The sequence below is a fragment of the Gopherus flavomarginatus genome, chromosome 3 (assembly GCF_025201925.1).
Source record: "Gopherus flavomarginatus isolate rGopFla2 chromosome 3, rGopFla2.mat.asm, whole genome shotgun sequence".
In the NCBI taxonomy this organism is placed as follows: domain Eukaryota; kingdom Metazoa; phylum Chordata; order Testudines; family Testudinidae; genus Gopherus; species Gopherus flavomarginatus.
This window is the reverse complement of record NC_066619.1, coordinates 155439368-155456651: the sequence shown is the minus strand read 5'-3', so window position 1 is coordinate 155456651 and position 17284 is coordinate 155439368. Positions and strand designations below refer to the sequence as shown.

Genomic DNA, 17284 nt, shown 5'->3' with positions numbered 1-17284 from the left:
TCTCTAGGCTTGAGTGTTGGGCAAAGTCTTGGTTTAGAGGGGAATCATCTCAGTGGGTATTTTAGTTTGGCATTTTATAGTTCTTAATGATATATTTTGTACATGTTCCCAGAACTCTGTATTGTATAAATGGACCATAAAGATCCAAGTATCTTTTCACTTTTAGAGGAACGTGTTCTGGGTTGAGGCAGTAGAAGGAAGCATACAGGTACATGTGCTGTATCTGTTCTGTGAACAAATAACTGGCATCGGTCTCTGGAGCTGGCAGACTGGCACCTTTAACTACATTGCAATGCAATTTACCTGCATATTTTAATAATGTTTAAACATTATTTTTTTATCATAGGATAAACTTTCAAAGGCATTAATGGCAATTGGGCAACTAACTGCTCTTCGTGCCTTTGAAAATCTCCCACATAATTGTTTTCTCTCCTGTCATCCTCCTGTTCTTAAGGACTGGGTCTTCTGGTGTCCCCCGGTTGCCTAGTTTGCAGTGCTGGTGGCAGTGATGAGAAACAGAAAATATACTTACTCACACAACTGAGAAATGCTAGTTCAGTGGAACTCAGCAGCTCAGAATCCCCCATGGGAGCTTTCCTTCCACGGAAGGATCCTTCTCTTTGCATGTCTGCATCTAACAGTTCACTGTGGCTCTGGTTACTAATCGTGACCTGATACCAGACTGGAGTCCTTAAAAGCATGTCTCTTTACAGGTTTAATCCTTTTGATTTACTGTATTCAGCTGCTTTTAAAAACAGAATATTCTGGTGGATAGAGCACTGGAGTGAGACTCAGAAGACCAGGATTCTATTTCTGGGTCTACCACTTGGCTTGCTGTATGACCCTTGGGCAAGTCACTTCACTTCTGGCTGCCTCTGTGTTTGTACAGTGTTTTGAGGTCTCCTGATGAAGCACTCTGTAGGAGTTGGGTGGTGGTGTTATTATTTATTAAAAATAGTACCTTGTTTACCTTGTACTTACACATGTGTAACTCAGGAGCTCATCTGATTAGAGAGGAGAATCAGGCCCATGTACTGATTTATTTTCTTTACCTCTGATTTTTAATTCATGTAGTGAAAGTTGTTTGTCCCTTATTTTCTCTGAAACTTCAAATGCTGCACTGCTTGTATAGAAGGTATTGCAACTATATGGTATGTTTCAAATAACCCAAACAAACCTAAAACATATAAACCATTTTGCATCAAAGCTGCTACTACTGTATTCTGAAGTTCTAAAAAGCTGATGAATATTTTGCTATAGGTGCTGGTCAAGAAAACTCCTCTGCCAGATAGATTTTTACACAAGAAAGTGTTAAATCGAAGAAGAAAGTTGGATATTTTAGAAGTGCACCTTTTATTGGTGGCCATATTTGGTTTTGTTTTTTTCTTCAGAGCAGTGTGTAAACAGTAACTAATTCAGTATTGTTAACTCCATTTTACTAAAGAGGAGACAAAAGGTTTTAATGAATCTTCACACGATCACGCATAGTGCTGGCAGAGCTGGGATTTAGCTCTCAGGAGTTCCTGGCTCTGCTCAGGCCACTTGCTCATGGTGCCCCTTCTGCTCATTGCTAAATTCTGAAGAGCGGCAGAACTGACCAGATGCTTGTAAAATTCACTGGGGGTCTTGGAACAAAAGATCAGGGGTGGGGATTTAATTGTGGAGGGCAGCCCTGTTCTTTCTCCCCATTGTCCACTAACCTTAGCAGTGGAGGACTGTGGTTCTGATCCTCAAAGGTGGGGCACCTAAATACCTTTGAGGATCTGGGCCTAAGTCCCTTCTGCTACTGCCATTGGCAAGTAAATTTTTCAGGCAGTGACTATGACCTAATCATCATTCAGTTTATAGAGATGTTGAGGTGCTTGTACTGTTCTTAAACTGCTTTTAGTCCCGTGCAAGGATAGTTTTGGGGAGATTGGATTCATTTTTCCAGTTGTCAGGATTTTGGATGTGGTGGTGTCTCCTAACATTTCCACTGTACTAGGTGTTCAGCCAATTGCTAAAAATTCTACCGTGGGGGGGAATGTCAGTGTAAGTTTGGGGTTTGCAAATATAGGTGTGGCTTTTTTTTATAAATACATGGAAAAGGGACATTTGTGTCAGGCTTACAAAATTCTTATATGATGTTAGAATAATTCCCGTAGGTGGAGTTCTGCAAAATTAATTTTTCAAGGGCAAAAGTAATGGATACCAGGTTTAAACTGTGCAGATTCCTAATAACTATCCATATCATACTGGTTTCTCTGGCTAGAGAATTGACATACTGATGTTTGAATGGTAAAAGTCATTGCTGAGCATTTGTATTTTGTAGTTTGTTGGGAAGTGCATTGTGGGCGTGAAACCTTCTGCAGATTAATAATGGCTGTGCTATAAATCAGCATTTTCTCAAATGCAGCCACCGTGGGTGCATGTGGCCACCAGGGGGCTTTTATTGCAGCCACAGCCTCTTGGACTGTGATGGGTGGCGTGGGGGGAACCAGTGTCCCCTCCCCTACAGCTGTTAGCAGGGGTTGGGCCTTGCCGCCTCCCTCTCCCCCCAGAAGCTGGAGGAGCAGGCCACTGGTAAATTCCTCACTTTCTTGGGCGGATCTCGGGCTTTGGGCTTCAGCCCTGGAGTGGTGGGGGTGGGTGGGCAGGCTCTGGCTGCAGGGCTTTGGGATCCATCCATGTAGTGGCAGGCTCTGGTTCCAGGCTCTGGCCACAGGCCTCAGGCCTCTTCCCCGTATCGTCTCTGGCCCCCGCAGCCTCCCTGCCAACCTCCCTGTCTAGGGCTTAATTTGCCCCCAGGCTTACTGGGGCTTAGTAAGTCTGCTGTGAAAAGTGATATTAACAAGCATACAAAATATCGTTTTTTACAGCAGCAGACTTACTAGCTAGCAAATCTTAAAAAACAAGACAAAAATACCAAAAAAGCAAAAGAAACAATAACAAAAAAAAAATGTGCAAAGCATCTTATTTGTGTTTCTATTCTGTTTAGGTCCAGTAAAGAATGAAGACAACTGTACATTATTTTTATTATTGAGTCTGCAAAAACAAACCCCTAAATGAAGAAAATCAATGTTTTGGACATATGTATGTGCATATTTATTTTTTTCCTGAAGTTAATTAATTATTTTAGCAAAAATTGTCAGCGTGGCCACCCTAAGACTTTGTGACAACACTCTGAGGCCACCAAAAACTTTGTTGTGAGAACCCTCATGGTTGGAAAAACTTTATGGTAATATCTGTAGGTGCTAAACTCTGATCTCTGTCCCACCATTCAGATTCCATAATAATAATATTAGTAATTGATGTTCTAGGATTTCCAAATAGAGTCTGGTTGGATAAAACATGGTTGCAGGTCCTAAAAGTCCTCTTGAACTTATCCTTGTCGCTGGCTGAAGGCAAAATAATGAGTGTCTAGGTCACAGCTGCCTGATTACAGAGTTTGAAGGATTTTCTGGGCCCTCCCTCGGGAGTTTTGGTGGGGTCAGAGATGTCAGAGCCACAAGTACTGTAACCATGTAACTGGCTCTGAATGGAATAGAGGGTGCATTGAAAATACAGGCAGGCCACAAAGAAGGCATTCTTGAGCACCATAGACGTCTAGTTTCACTGAAGTTAAGAGGTTGGGTTTTTTTGTTTTTTTTTTTTCAAATTTCTATTTAAAATGTCTGTTTTTTTTCAAATGACAAAACCAGTGGGTTAGAGGTAGATCAGATGCGAAGAAAACCTCAGGCTTCTCAAATCTTTGTTGTTTTCCTGTGTGTTCACTAACTGCCGATGTTATTGATGTGCTGTCTTACTAACCATAATGGAAAGCTGCAGTTGGTAACAATATGCAATAAACTGGTCTAAAAGCTCACTCATGCATAACATGTTACGGCAAATGCTCAGTTTTGCTCATCAGTCCAGAGATCAGATGTTTCTTTTCTTTAACTTGATAAGGGAAGTGCTGAATTAAACCATTTGCCAGAGATTCTGTGCCCTTGTGACATTACTTTTGCCTTTGAACCACAAGCCAAATTCCCTGCTGATGTAACTGTTGACTTCAGTGGAGTTACACCAGCTGGGAACTTGGTCCCAAGAATCTTGAGGCTTTGCTTTCAAAATTCAAACTGTATTATAAGTGCTCAAATTGCTCCCTGTAAGTACTACTGTCCAGCTGGTGGTCCCTGTTCCTGAAAGATCAAACTGCTATAAACAAGTTCACCGCCAGCTTGTTCTTTATTGGTGAAACAAAATGGGAAGCACACAAGAGTTTTTGGAACACAACTGCACATGCTGCTGTAACTGAATGTATGGGAACAAACAGCAACTTCAGACTGAACATTTGCAAAGCAAACAGAAGAGGAACTCCAAGACGCAAAGGCTGATACTCCCCAATCTGCAAAGTTTGCCTCCTCTGAGCTATGGTGTGGCATTCTGGAGATAGGAGAATAGTCCATGTGTTTTAGTAATTACCCTGATCCATTGGTGGCCTTATGAGACTTTCCCAGCTTGAGTAAACTGTGCAGATGCCCCAGGACCAACCAGGACAGGAGGGCCAGCTTAACCCTGTGAAATTTGCACCAATTTGGCAGGAGGTGTTTACAGAGAAGAGCTGGAACTGTGCTTGTACAGTCCTGTATTAGTGGACAATTGGAATTGGATCATTTACATACTCTCTAACTGGCATCTTGTAGAGCAGGAGTTCTCAAACTGGGGGTCAGGACCCCTAGGGGGTTGCAAGGTTATTACATGGGGGAGGTCGTGAGCTGTCAACCTCCAGCCCAAACCCAGCATTGCCTCCAGCATTTATAATGGTGTTACATATATAAAAAAGTGTTTTGAATTTGTAAGGGGGGGTCGCACTCAGAGGCTTGCTGTGTGAAAGGGATCACCAGTAAAAAAAGAGTTTGAGAACCACTGGTGGAGACAGAGAACAAGTGATCCTTGCGGACAATCTAGCTTTGTAATACTAAGTTGTCTTTAGTTAATGATGAGGGGGGCATGGTACCCTCAGAGCCTAAGAATGCTGTTCTTCTGTACTGTATCTCCTACTTGATCTGTTGTTCCAAAGGTTCCTTATTTCTCATTTCCTTATAATTATCTCATAGAATCATAGATTATCAGGGCTGGACAGAATCTCAGGAGGTCATCTAGTCCAACCCCCTGCTCAAAGCAGGACCAATTCCCAACTAAATCATCCCAGCCAGGGCTTTGTCAAGCCTGACCTTAAAAACTCCTAAGGAAGGAGATTCCACCACCTCCCTAGGTAACCCATTCCAGTGTTTCACCACTCTCCGAGTGAAAAATTTTTTCCTAATATCCAACCTAAACCTCCCCCACTGCAACTTGAGACCATTACTCCTTGTTCTATCATTGGGTACCACTGAGAACAATCTAGATCCATCCTCTTTGGAACCCCCTTTCAGGTAGTTGAAAGCAGCTATCTCATCCCCCTTCATTCTTCTCTTCTGCAGACTAAACAATCCCAGTTCCCTCAGCCTCTCCTCCCAGCCACTTAATCATTTTTGTTGCCCTCCGCTGGCCTCTTTCCAATTTTTCCACATCCCTCTTGTAGTGTGGGGCCCAAAACTGGACACAGTACTCCAGATGAGGCCTCACCAATGTTGAATAGAGGGGAGTGATCACATCCCTCAATCTGCTGGCAATGCCCCTACTTATACAACCCAAAATGCCATTAGCCTTCTTGGCAACAAGGGCACACTGCTGACTCATATCCAGCTTCTCGTCCACTATAACCCGTAGGTCCTTTTCTGCAGAACTGCTTCCTAGCCATTCGGTCCCTAGTCTGTAACAGTGAATGGGATTCTTCCGTCCTAAGTGCAGGACTCTGCACTTGTCCTTGTTGAACCTCATCAGGTGTCTTTTGGCCCAGCCCTCTAATTTTGTCTGGATCCCTCTGTATCTTATCCCTACCCTCCAGCGTATCTACCACTCCTCCCAGTTTAATGTCATCTGCAGTGTTGCTTAGAGTGCAGTCCACGCCATCCTCCAGATCATTAAAGAAGATATTGAACAAAACTGGCCCCAGGACTGACCCTTGGGGCACTCCACTTGAAACCGGCTGCCAACTAGACATGGAGCCATTGATCACTACCCGTTGAGCCTGATGATCTAGCCAGCTTTCTATCCACCTAATAGTCCAATTGTCCAGCCCTTACTTCTTTAACTTGCTGGCAAGAATACTGTGGGAGACCATATCAAAAGCTTTGCTAAAGTCAAGGAAGAACATGCCCTTGGTGAATCCATGCTGACTGTTCCTGATCACTTTCTTCTCCTCAAAGTGCTTCAGAATTGATTCCTTGAGGACCTGCTCCATGATTTTTCCAGGGACTGAGGTGAGGCTGACTGGCCTGTAGTTCCCCGGATCCTCCTCCTTCCCTTTTTTAAAGATGGGCACTACATTAGCCTTTTTCCGGTCATCTGGAACCTCCCCCGTTCGCCATGAGTTTTCAGAGATAATGGCCTCCTAGTGTCTTAAACTGCATCCTCATATTAGCAGTAATCACTGATAGCTTTCTCTGAAGCTGTTCTGAGTGTGCAGAGCAAAATGTTGGACACACTATGTGTTTAGTTTTGTTTTTAATAAACGTCTGGTGGTGATTGCTTTCTCTTAACATCCTGTTTACAGTTGTCAAGGGGAACCAAATTACTGTAATTGCGCTCTCTCTCTCTCTCTGTGTGTGTGGGTGGTAGAGAAACAATATAATTTGTCAGAAATAAGACTTAAGAACAGTAATTTTTTACCCAATTTTGTTTTGTTGCTGTTCAATTATATTAATGACTGGCTAGAGCTGCAAAAAAATTGAGCTGTTGCTCAATCCATTTCACGTATATCTAGTTGCAGATGTATTGTACTCATCTTGTTTGGATGGTTGTATAACTTGTAAAGCAAAGCAGAGTATTTTTGTTTCTGGATGTTTAACAAACGAACATCAAAAACTAGCATTTTATGAATGGGAAAGCCAGTGATCCTTATTTCAAATATATTACTCAATCTTTGTGGGTTTGATTCTCCTATATCAGTGTATATCAGAAGTAACTTAAGTGAAATTAGTGAGTTAGATTGGTATAACTGAGAGGTGACTTGGACTCTGCATCTGCTGCATTAACATGTTTGTAATGAGGGGAGCAAAGAGCCATTTCATAATGCTGTGTGGTGATGGTGTTTTATCTTAGGCACTCTGTACATTTAGCATGTACGCTGTCTCTAGTCCAGGAGTTCTCAGACTGGGGGTCGGGACCCCTCAGGGGGTCGCAGGGGTATTACATGGGGGGGTTGCGAGCTGTTAGTCTCCACCCCAAGCCCCACTTTGCCTCCAGCATTTTTAATGGTGTTAAATATATAAAAAAGTGTTTTTAATTTATAAGGGGGGGGTCACACTCAGAGGCTTCCTATGTGAAAGGGGTCACCAGGACAAAAGTTTGAGAACTACTGCTCTTGTAATGAGCCACATGGAGTAAAACTGGTGCAGCTGTTGTCTTGAGACTGAAGAGAATGGGTTGCGCTGGTGTAAGGGTGTATACAATTTTTCTCAGTACTATCCAGTTGCCACCTCATATTTGCCTTTCATTGTCACTGGTACTGGAATAAAGTGTTTTATATGTCCTAACAATTTTGTTGTTTCCTAGGGTGCCCTGTCTGTATCCACATACAGTATTATCTATAGTCCTGTGCTTAAATTGTAAGCTCATCAGGGCAGGGACTGTATCTTTGTTATGTTTGTACAGTGCCTGGCACAGTAGGGACACTCCCTGTAGATGCTACCACAATAATAAATGTACATGATCCTGACTTTGCAGTCATGGCACATACTGAAGTCAGCCTGACTATTCTATGAGATTTGAGTGCCCAACAGTTGCAGGATTGGGCACGTCTGATGTTATAAAAGTTTACATCTCAAACAGCATCTTATATATGTAACAACATCTAGACAAATAAAATAAGGACACATGCTAAGAGCCGTGTACAGCTCAATGGTGCAGTGTACAATTCAACAGTATTTTTGGTTAGTAGAGGTTCATGCAAAGCTTTTTTTTTGGGGGGGGTGGAGTCGTTTAAAGTTAATAGCAATGAACTTGTGAGTGGAAGGAGGTTGTGTTGCTTTGAATGTGGGTACAAATAAACCAAAACCTAAAAGCAAAACTCATCAAAAAAATGAGCACCAGGGCATAAATTTTGCTGCTGCAGCTAATCTCAACTGGGAGTTTATATGTTGCCCATAGTAATCGGGGGTGTTTGTACTGCCTTAGAAGCAGTGCAGGAGAAGGTGTTGTGACTAAATTTGCCACTGGTTTATACCAGTATCCAATTATTTCCTGTCTATACAGGCCAGCCTGTAGAAAGAGGGTGAGCCGAACAAAGACAACTTTTTTACTACCGTCCTCAACAGTCCTGCCTTGAATACGTGTGGGTGGACCTGGGATTTAGCATTCTTCCTCATCTCTAAAAATGGCTGATGCTTTATTTCCAAAAGTCTAGGGCGACTGCCAACCCTGCCTGTCCTCCTTTTAATGATTTGTAACACTTCTTCTCCAGGGCAAGAAGCCTTTGGCTATGTATCCCCAGTATTTGCAGTTTTCTTGGAGCTGTTTTATTATGTTTAGAACTATCCAGCTTCTGTTTTCTTGTTTCTTGGTCTCTTAGGTTTTGTAAATTGTTATGAAGAGTTCTGTGGATTTTGCCTTTTTGAAAAGTTTTGCAGTGTGGAAAAATACTGCTTGAGAGCTGACTAGTTTGATTTAACGATATTTGCTTTGTATAGTTTAATATGTGACACAGACAATTTATGTTGTAATGGTCATAAAGCCAGAAGATAAGAGAGAAGTGAAGAACCAGAGATAAGTGAAAGCCTTCAGGTTGCAGGAATAGACTTTATTCTGTGGACATAAAGGACTCTTTGGAACTGTGTGTGGTCATTATTCAGCCCCAAGCGGAGGGCGATGGTGCTCATGAGAGAGATTATAAGGAGCTCTGAAGAGGGAGGATGTGGCGCAGAGGGACATGTGGCCAGGAGGGGGCACGTGGAGAAGGCCTCACCTCTAAAAGACTTGAACCTCTAATTTCAGGGCAAGAATCGCCAGCTTATGACCTTGTTTGGAAGAGAGCAGCCTTCAGAGCAAAACAAGCTTTCGCACAATTGACTTCCCCCCCCTTTCCAACTTGCTAGCAATTCTTCAAGAAATGTGACTGTGGCCAGTTGAGCCTTGCTGAATGGATTAAGAAGCTACAAGATGTTTGAGCAGTGATTCAAAAACTTCCAAGATTTGGTTGGGGGGTGGGAGGAGAGAGATCACTCTAATTGTTAAGGGAGCCATGTTATTCTAACCCCAAGAAAACAGAGGCCAAAATTCAGCTGGAGTTGAATGCTTTACAGTGGTCCAATCCACCGTGATCCAAGCTTACTGAATTTCTGTGGTGACTGTTTGGGGTTTCAGATATCCAGTTGTGTACAAGGGCTGACTTTGGGCAAGCAGATTTGTCTACTCTAGCGCCACCCTCATCCCCCCCCAATTGCCACAATAGTACCTCAGCTGCACGCGCACACACACACACACTTAATTGGATGTGGCATAAGTATTGTTACCACTGGCGGGACCTTGGAAAGTGTTTTTCGTGGAGGGAACTTGTCTGTTACGAATCTGAGCACATAAAAACATCAGAGTTGCCTAATGGACTGCAGCCTGACTTTCAGAAAGCTAGATTCAAAGAAGCAGTGCCAGTCTTTCCATTTGTTTCCTTCTCGTACAGCCCTTTAATGTGCATTTGGTCTGTGCACTTTGTAAAGCACAGTGTTTGCTTGCAGTGATCCCTAATTTTTTTTTAAGCGAGACTATATCTGGTTAAAATGTATATTAGTTTATATGCAGGTTAGTTTCAGCCTTCGGGCTCCTTAGCATGTTAACCTTTGCAGCATTCAGAACACCATGGGCATGTGCCATTTTGGCTTACAGGGACACTTTCAAGTGCGTAATTTTATTGTAGATTTTTTTTCCTTCCCGTTTCCAGTTTATTTGCCTCCTTAGTTTGGAAACAAAATGTCACTTCCATTTGGCAAATTTTGATTTTCCACCCCCCACACCACCTTCTCTTACTCCTAGTGGTGGCTCTAGATTCAACATTCTCAGAGGTATTTAACCCTTCTTAGCTGCACCTGGGTTTATTAATTCAGGGCACTTTTGAAAGCATCCCTCTGTCCTTTGCTGTGGCTGTCAGGCTATTCAGTGAGGTACATGTGCTCTCTGATCACCTGGTGCTTCCATGCAATGGTGCAGCTGCTTCTGTATAAATCATTAACCTCCTGCTCCTCTTCGCTTCTGCTGGTAAATTGTATTGTCAAGGGCTTGATCACACCTGGTTTATTATGAAATAGTCCATAGAGACTAAGTAACCAATATCAGTCAGGTTTATTGCTGAAAGTCAATAATAGAATAGTACAGGAATAAAGGTTCAATATGATGCCAGTCTCCAGGAAGCTGTCCCATGTAGTATTGTTGAATTCACCTTACAAAGAAGGTTTGTTTCCAGCCTAATGCATTTCACCTGATGCTATTTAGAGGATGATTTTACAAGTTACAAAACTCTTTACACGTCACTCAAATCTACCCCACCAGTTCGTACCAGCTCCGTAACTTGTTCTGTATCCTCCTTATCTTTGTTTTGGCTACTAGCATTTCAGGTTCTGGTCTGTGAATGTACCTCCTTAGCTTGTCCCAGGATAGGACATTAATGTACTTTGCCTTTGAGTTACCTGTTTTCCAATGCCAAACCCGACTTCAGTTTTGCAAAGTGTTATCGGATACTTAGCATAAGTGAATAGGATTATAGAAAGGCATAGGCTGATTCAGGCCATGTAACATCTAGAAATACATACACAGTATAATGTTATATTGATATTATGTGCTTAATGCATAGTAGTTATATGTGGTGTGAATAAAATAGAACCCTAGCATGTATTAGTCAACACTTCCCCACTCAGATGGGGGAAGAGATGCAAATTGCACCTTGTCTACGCTTCTGGGGATGAAGCAACCCTCTAGGGTGGGTTTGTGATTATCTTTGAAGTCTGGGGTTATAAGCTGACCAATAGATCTCATTCATTCATGTATGTAGTTTGTTTAACCGTCAAAGATACAACATAGATATTAATGGATCTGATAGTCTCTATTGAATAAGTCATCCAATATCAGGACATTACAAGCCCACAATAGAATTATAAAAATAGCCTTCGTACTGACATTTTGTTGTGTTCTATTGTATACAGTGGAAAACGGCAGTACAAAAAGTGAATCATGATCAAGTGGGTGTATAATAGCATACAATATATATTAATGCCCTTTGTGTAACAGTGTGTAAAATATATCTATAAAAATATACCTAGCCTACATTCCATTACATGTTGACTGATGTAATCAAAGAGAAATGAAGGTATGTTCTATACAACCTGGTCATGTTTTGCTAAGCTGTTAAGACTCTCCAGGTTCACAGAATATCAGGGTTGGAAGGGACCTCAGGAGGTCATCTAGTCCAACCTCCTGCTCAAAGCAGGACCTAATCTCCAACTAAATCATCCCAGCCAGCGTTTTGTCAAGTCTGGCCTTAAAAACCTCTAAGGAAGGAGATTCCACCACCTCCCTAGGTAACCCATTCCAGTGCTTCACCATCCTCCTAGTGAAAAAGTTTTTCCTAGTATCCAACGTAAACCTCTCGCACTGCAACTTGAGACCATTAATCCTTGTTCTGTCATCTGGTACCACTGAGAACAGTCTAGATCAGGGGTAGGCAACCTATGGCATGTGTGCCAAAGGCAGCACGCCAGCTGATTTTCAGTGGCACTTACACTGCCCAGGTCCTGGCCACCAGTGCGGGGGGCTCTGCATTTTAATTTAATTTTAAATGAAGCTTCTTAAACCTTTTTAAAACCTTATTTACTTTACATACAACAATAGTTTAGTTATTATAGGCTTTTATAGAAAGAGACCTTCTAAAAACATTAAAATGTATTACTGGTCCACGAAACCTTAAATTAGAGTGAGTAAATGAAGACTCGGCACACCACTTCTGAAAGGTTGCTGACCACTTGTCTAGATCCATCCTCTTTAGAACCCCCTTTCAGGTAGTTGAAAGCAACTATCAAATCCCTCACTCTTCTCTTCTGCAGATTAAACAATCCCAGTTCCCTCAGCCTCTTCTCATAAGTCATGTGCTCCATCCCCCTAATCATTTTTGTTGCCCTCTGCTGGACTCTTTCCAATTTCTCCACATCCTTCTTGTAGTGTGGGGCCCAAAACTGGACACAGTACTCCAGATGAGGCCTCACCAATGTCGACTAGAAGGGAATGATCACGTCCCTCGATCTGCTGGCTATGTCCCCACTTATACAGCCGAAATGCCGTTAGCCTTCTTGGCAACAAGGGCACACTGCTGACTCATATCCAGCTTCTCGTCCACTGTAACCCATAAGTCCTCTTCTGCAGAAGATTCAATGGAAGGAGGTTTGTTTGTTTCTCCTGTAATGCTATGCCCACTGCAAACCTTGTCTGCTGCATTTATTAAAGACGTGGGTCAGACACCTCTCTTTGGGCAGCCAGAATTGTGCCTTTATTTTTATTTTTTACACTGAAGTCTTACTCTTCCGTTACATCAGTTGATCTCTTCTGAGGAGAGGCAGGGATTGGCCTGCCCTGTGTAGCCCTAGGACCAGTACTACCCTTAAAGTCTTATGTGATACACTCCCTCATTGATTGCTTCCTTCTGTTGCAAGAGTTCGACCTTTTTTCACCATCCAGGCGTCACTGTTGGGAGGAGAGGGGGCTGAAAAGAAGAAATGTTCTCTTGTGAGTCCATTGCTTTCTTCTCTTGCATCAGTTACTTCCCCTCTCTTGTAGCTGGAGTGCCCATATAACCATCTCTTGCTGGGAGTGGAAAGAGCAGTGAGAGCACTGACTCTCAGAAGAATTCCTGTGGAGAGGTCTCATGAGAGGAACGGTTGCTAGGTAGGAGATACTGGGTCAGGGTTTCTTTGTGCAAACTTCAAAGCGTGATGTTTGGAAGAAGAAGTTAGGCAAGAATGAGAGACTGGAGTAGAGTGCGGTGAAATCCATTCGTGCTGTAAACGTTGGAGTTGGTGTTTTGGTTGTGATATAGGAAAAACAATTGACAACTACTGATATAAACTAACTTTTTTCAAAACTCAGCCCAGAAAAGAGTATAGATTTTGCTCTCCTTAGAATCCAAAGATCTGCCAAAGTGTGCGCCCCTTTTCTTCTGAAGGATGGAATCCAGCCTTAAGTGCAAAAAATCTTTAAGGGTCCGAAACCTTCTGCCATTCGAGTCAATGGGATATTTGCCATTAACTGTGATGGGAACAGAATCAAGCCCTGTGTTATCAAAGCTGACTGGTATGACCTGAATTGTGTATATTAAACAAAATAACCGGAGGTGTAAAATCCTGAAAGATTGATTGACTTTTGCTTGAAATCTCTAGCCCCTTTTGATATTTTATGTCTGGAGTTTAAGGCCTGGCTAATTATGTTTTCTGTGCTAGGAAATCAAGGTATGATATTCACAAATATTTTAAATAAAGGGACACGATGTTCAGGGTAAAGGTCACTAATGCTTCTTGTGCCTCTGCACTCTGCCTCCAAAACGGCCCTTGGAACTTGAATTCTGTTCCCAGGGCTCACACCTTCGGTGCTGCTGTTTCGAGGTATAAGAACAGAGTTTAGGCAGTGCTTTAGAGGGCTGATCTAAAACTCATAGAAGACGGTGGAGTCTTTCCATTGACTTTAGTGGACTTTGGATCAGATCCTAAAAGCACTGCTTGTCCCATCCCCCACCGCCTTATTCTCTGTCCCCCACCCCCCGTGTACTTATTTTATCTCCTATAAAGTTAAGTGTTCACATAAGCCTTTAATTACAGTCTTTTCCAATTATGTACCCTACAGTGCAGTCTGACAGGCTGCGGTTGATATCTTGTTGGATGTTACCCAGCTAGGATTACCTGTATAAAGAATGTTTCATTACTAAGCAGTTACATAGCAACTGAACTCCTAAGGGTCTAATTGAATTTGAAAATAAGTTATGTCCAGCTTCTGTTCTTTGGAGTCCATGAAAAAATCCAATTTTGAGGGCTTTATTCAGGAGGTGTGGAAAACTGATTTCTGTGACATGGGAGCTAGTGTTGTGTTTTACCTGAATCTGTTTGTAAGGACCAAATTCAATTTGTGTTGAAATCAAAGGAAATAGTTCCATTGGCTTGTTTTTAATTGCATTTGGATCAGGTCCTAAATTATTAGGTACATTTAGGAACCATGTTACCTCCAAGCCACCAATATAGGAGGCTAGATTCTCCTCTGCCTGGACCCTTGTGTTGTCACGCACACCTGTGCAAAGTGAGTGTCGAAGACGACCATTATTCTGACTTGCTGGTGTTTTTTACACCCACTCTGTCCAGGTGCGAATGACTGTGAAAGGCAAGGGTGGATCAGGCCCCAGATCTGTATTTTTGGAACGAGCAGTTCCAATTCTGCACACCTTGAAGTTGGAAGGAGTTTGGCCAGTGGGTGTGGGATTGGATCCCATCTGCGTGAATCAAGTCTACAGGCCTGATTCTGATCTCTCACTAGTTTTACAGCAGGGTAATTCCAGTGGAATTACTCCTGATTTATCCTGGCCTAAGTGAGGTTTGTTAGTGTCTTCCCCTGAGAAGAGGTACTTGTGAAAAAAACAGTAAATGAAAAGTGCATTCTCTGGCATTGTTCCATATGGGTAATTGCTGTAACAGGGCAACTTCACTTCTGCTTTTAAAAGGTAACTTTTCCCTGTGAAAATGGGAAAGGGGTATTGCACTTTAATAAAGATTTATTCTTTGTAAATCTTCAGCTGATCCATTAGAAGCCAATATCAGGTATTTTTCATAAATTTTTAAGTAGGTATTTTGAATCCGTTTAGAATATTCACTGGGAACTTGAATCTGGAAATCTCTCCAGCCATTGTCACTCTGGTTCGTTACTCTAATATTATTAGGCTGGCATAGGGTTGGCTAACAAGCTGGGGGGCGTTGTTTGGTTGATTCACTTTGAAGCGCTTGTTTTGGAAGAATCTCAGAAGAGGTACAATTCAACCTATGCACAGAGATCACACATGGTGTATACATCACTTAAACTGTACTTGAGGGCTTAAGTGGGATTGAAGTGATGTTTAAGCCTTGTGCATAGTCCAAGTGGGGTGAATGGCACCTATTAAGAATTGTGGGAATCTTAGCAACAGATAAAACTTGGTTTAGTCTCCCTTAAATTTGTGATATTGCATACTGAATCTGCCTTAAAAAAAACAAAAAAACATTTTTGGTCTGAGGGAATCAGTTTTCTCTTGTCACGTCTACCTGTGCTGTTACATTTGACAAAAATAGTAGCAGGTTATCTTATTTACTGTAAAATTTGACAGAAGCATGAACTACATTATTTGTAAATCTAATAACTGCAGTCTTTGTAAACAGCCGGGCTAGGAGTTGGCCAGCCTCCTCCGTATTATGTTTCAGATTTCACAAGAGAGCACACAAGTAGTTCAAAGTTTAAATACTTTCCCATGGACTTATATTTGCAGCATGAATCGTTTTGCCTAAGTGACTTTGTACAATCAAGAAATATGTGCTCACAAAAAGTGGCAGGTGATATCTAGCTGACTTAAATAACAGACTTAAATATTTTTCTCTTGAAAACATCTTTTCTCTGATTCAACCAAAATGAAGGGTCCATTTAAAAAATAAGGTATGGCCTTTATTATTATTTTTTTTTGCTTAAAATTAACAAGTAACATCTAAGTTTTAGTTCTGAAAACTATTGAAGGCGAGGGCATGCTTCTGTGCCCCCCTTCCCAAAAAAACCCAACAACCTCTTTTCATTTGTTTACTTGGTGCATTTGTGGGAAGATTTTACAAATAAATGAGACTTGTGCTCTTAAATTCTGTAGGCTTCTGTGGGAAAAATTTCCTCCTTGATTATCTAGATTGCAGGGCATTTATGCCTTTTCTATGTTAATGAGTTTTGTATAGATTCCCACTAATGCTTCAGGTGAACTGGTGTTAGGGATGGGTGGCTTCAGGTTAGCAGAGCCTTGTCTGCAGTAGGACTAACAGGTTCAGCTACCTTGGGCCAACACCGGTAGGGTTTTTGGTATTTTAAAAATATTCCCTAGTGGAGACATGGCCTTAAAAATTGACATGTGCATTCAAGTTCCCCTCCACAGTTGTTGGATCTAACCCACTCTAATTACATCCAAGAGTAGCTTTCCTGCCCTCCTGGGTATCATTGCAGGGTATGTGAAGCCAGTTGTAGTTTCTGTGAATTACAGTGTTAAGGGTAAAACTTTCAGAAGTGCTGAAGTGACTTAGGAATCCCAGCTGATGTCAGGTGTTTTGCCCTTGTGGATCAGCTTTCAGGATCTCTGCCTAAATGCAGTAGTGCATTATTTACAATATGGACCATGTCTATGGAGCAGTGTGTAAGCAGCAACAATTCCTGACAATGGATATCAAATAGATAAGATTTTTCTTTCTAAATATGTTCTTGAGGGAGTACTGATTGGTTAAAGCAGTTTGATCATCGTGTTAACCACTTTAGGAAGATCCTAATGTTCGGGTCTAGTGCCCTGCAGTGGTGCCCAGACTTTAATCCACTTTATCATCTATATAATGTTTTTAATAATCATCCAAAATATTTGGTCGACAGAATTATATTTAATGCTCACTGCTGTTTGTCCTCTCATTTTCACTCATATATATATATATATATATATATATATATTTTTAAAAGCATTCATTTCAAATATTTGTCAGGGGTTGAATGGTAAATTGCTCTCCTCTTTATCAGTGATGTGTATGTAGTTCCATTTCGTGCAGCTCTTGAGCTGTAGCAATCTTTATTCTTGTTTTAAATACGTAGGCCTGGCACAGTCATGACACTGGTTTGTATTTGCTTTTGCAGGTAGCTGTATCCAGTTGGGTGGTAGGCGGATCCAAGGATTACCATGAAGTTTTCGGGATCCCTGGAGAGCCAGAGATTGTGTCTCCTCCTGGAGACAGCAATCTCTAGAGAAGCTCAGATGTGGAAAGTGCATATGCCCAAAATTCAGCCCAATCAGGTAAAGTCTCTTATTTTTCTGGATATTTTCTGGCATATTTTTCAGTGAATAACTGAACCTGTTACATGAGAAATGATCCTACTGCCTGGGGGAGGGAGATTTAACCTTTAATTCAATGTAGTGACTAATGCTTTGTTGTAGGAACATACTCAC

The 17284-nt window shown here is 41.8% G+C and overlaps 1 protein-coding gene across 2 annotated transcripts in view; it reads left to right on the top strand.

Annotated features, from left to right (window-relative positions):
* CCNI (cyclin I) overlaps positions 1–17284 on the top strand; it is a 52718-nt gene that overhangs the window by 4385 nt on the left and 31049 nt on the right. The window contains exons 2-3 of one of the 2 annotated variants that reach the window (XM_050945197.1): positions 12877–12984; positions 16975–17131. In XM_050945197.1, coding sequence (XP_050801154.1) covers positions 17018–17131 — 114 coding nt within the window. In that variant the 5' untranslated portion in view covers positions 12877–12984; positions 16975–17017. The remainder of the gene's footprint in view (positions 1–12876; positions 12985–16974; positions 17132–17284) is intronic. The other variant, XM_050945196.1, reaches the window with a different exon arrangement.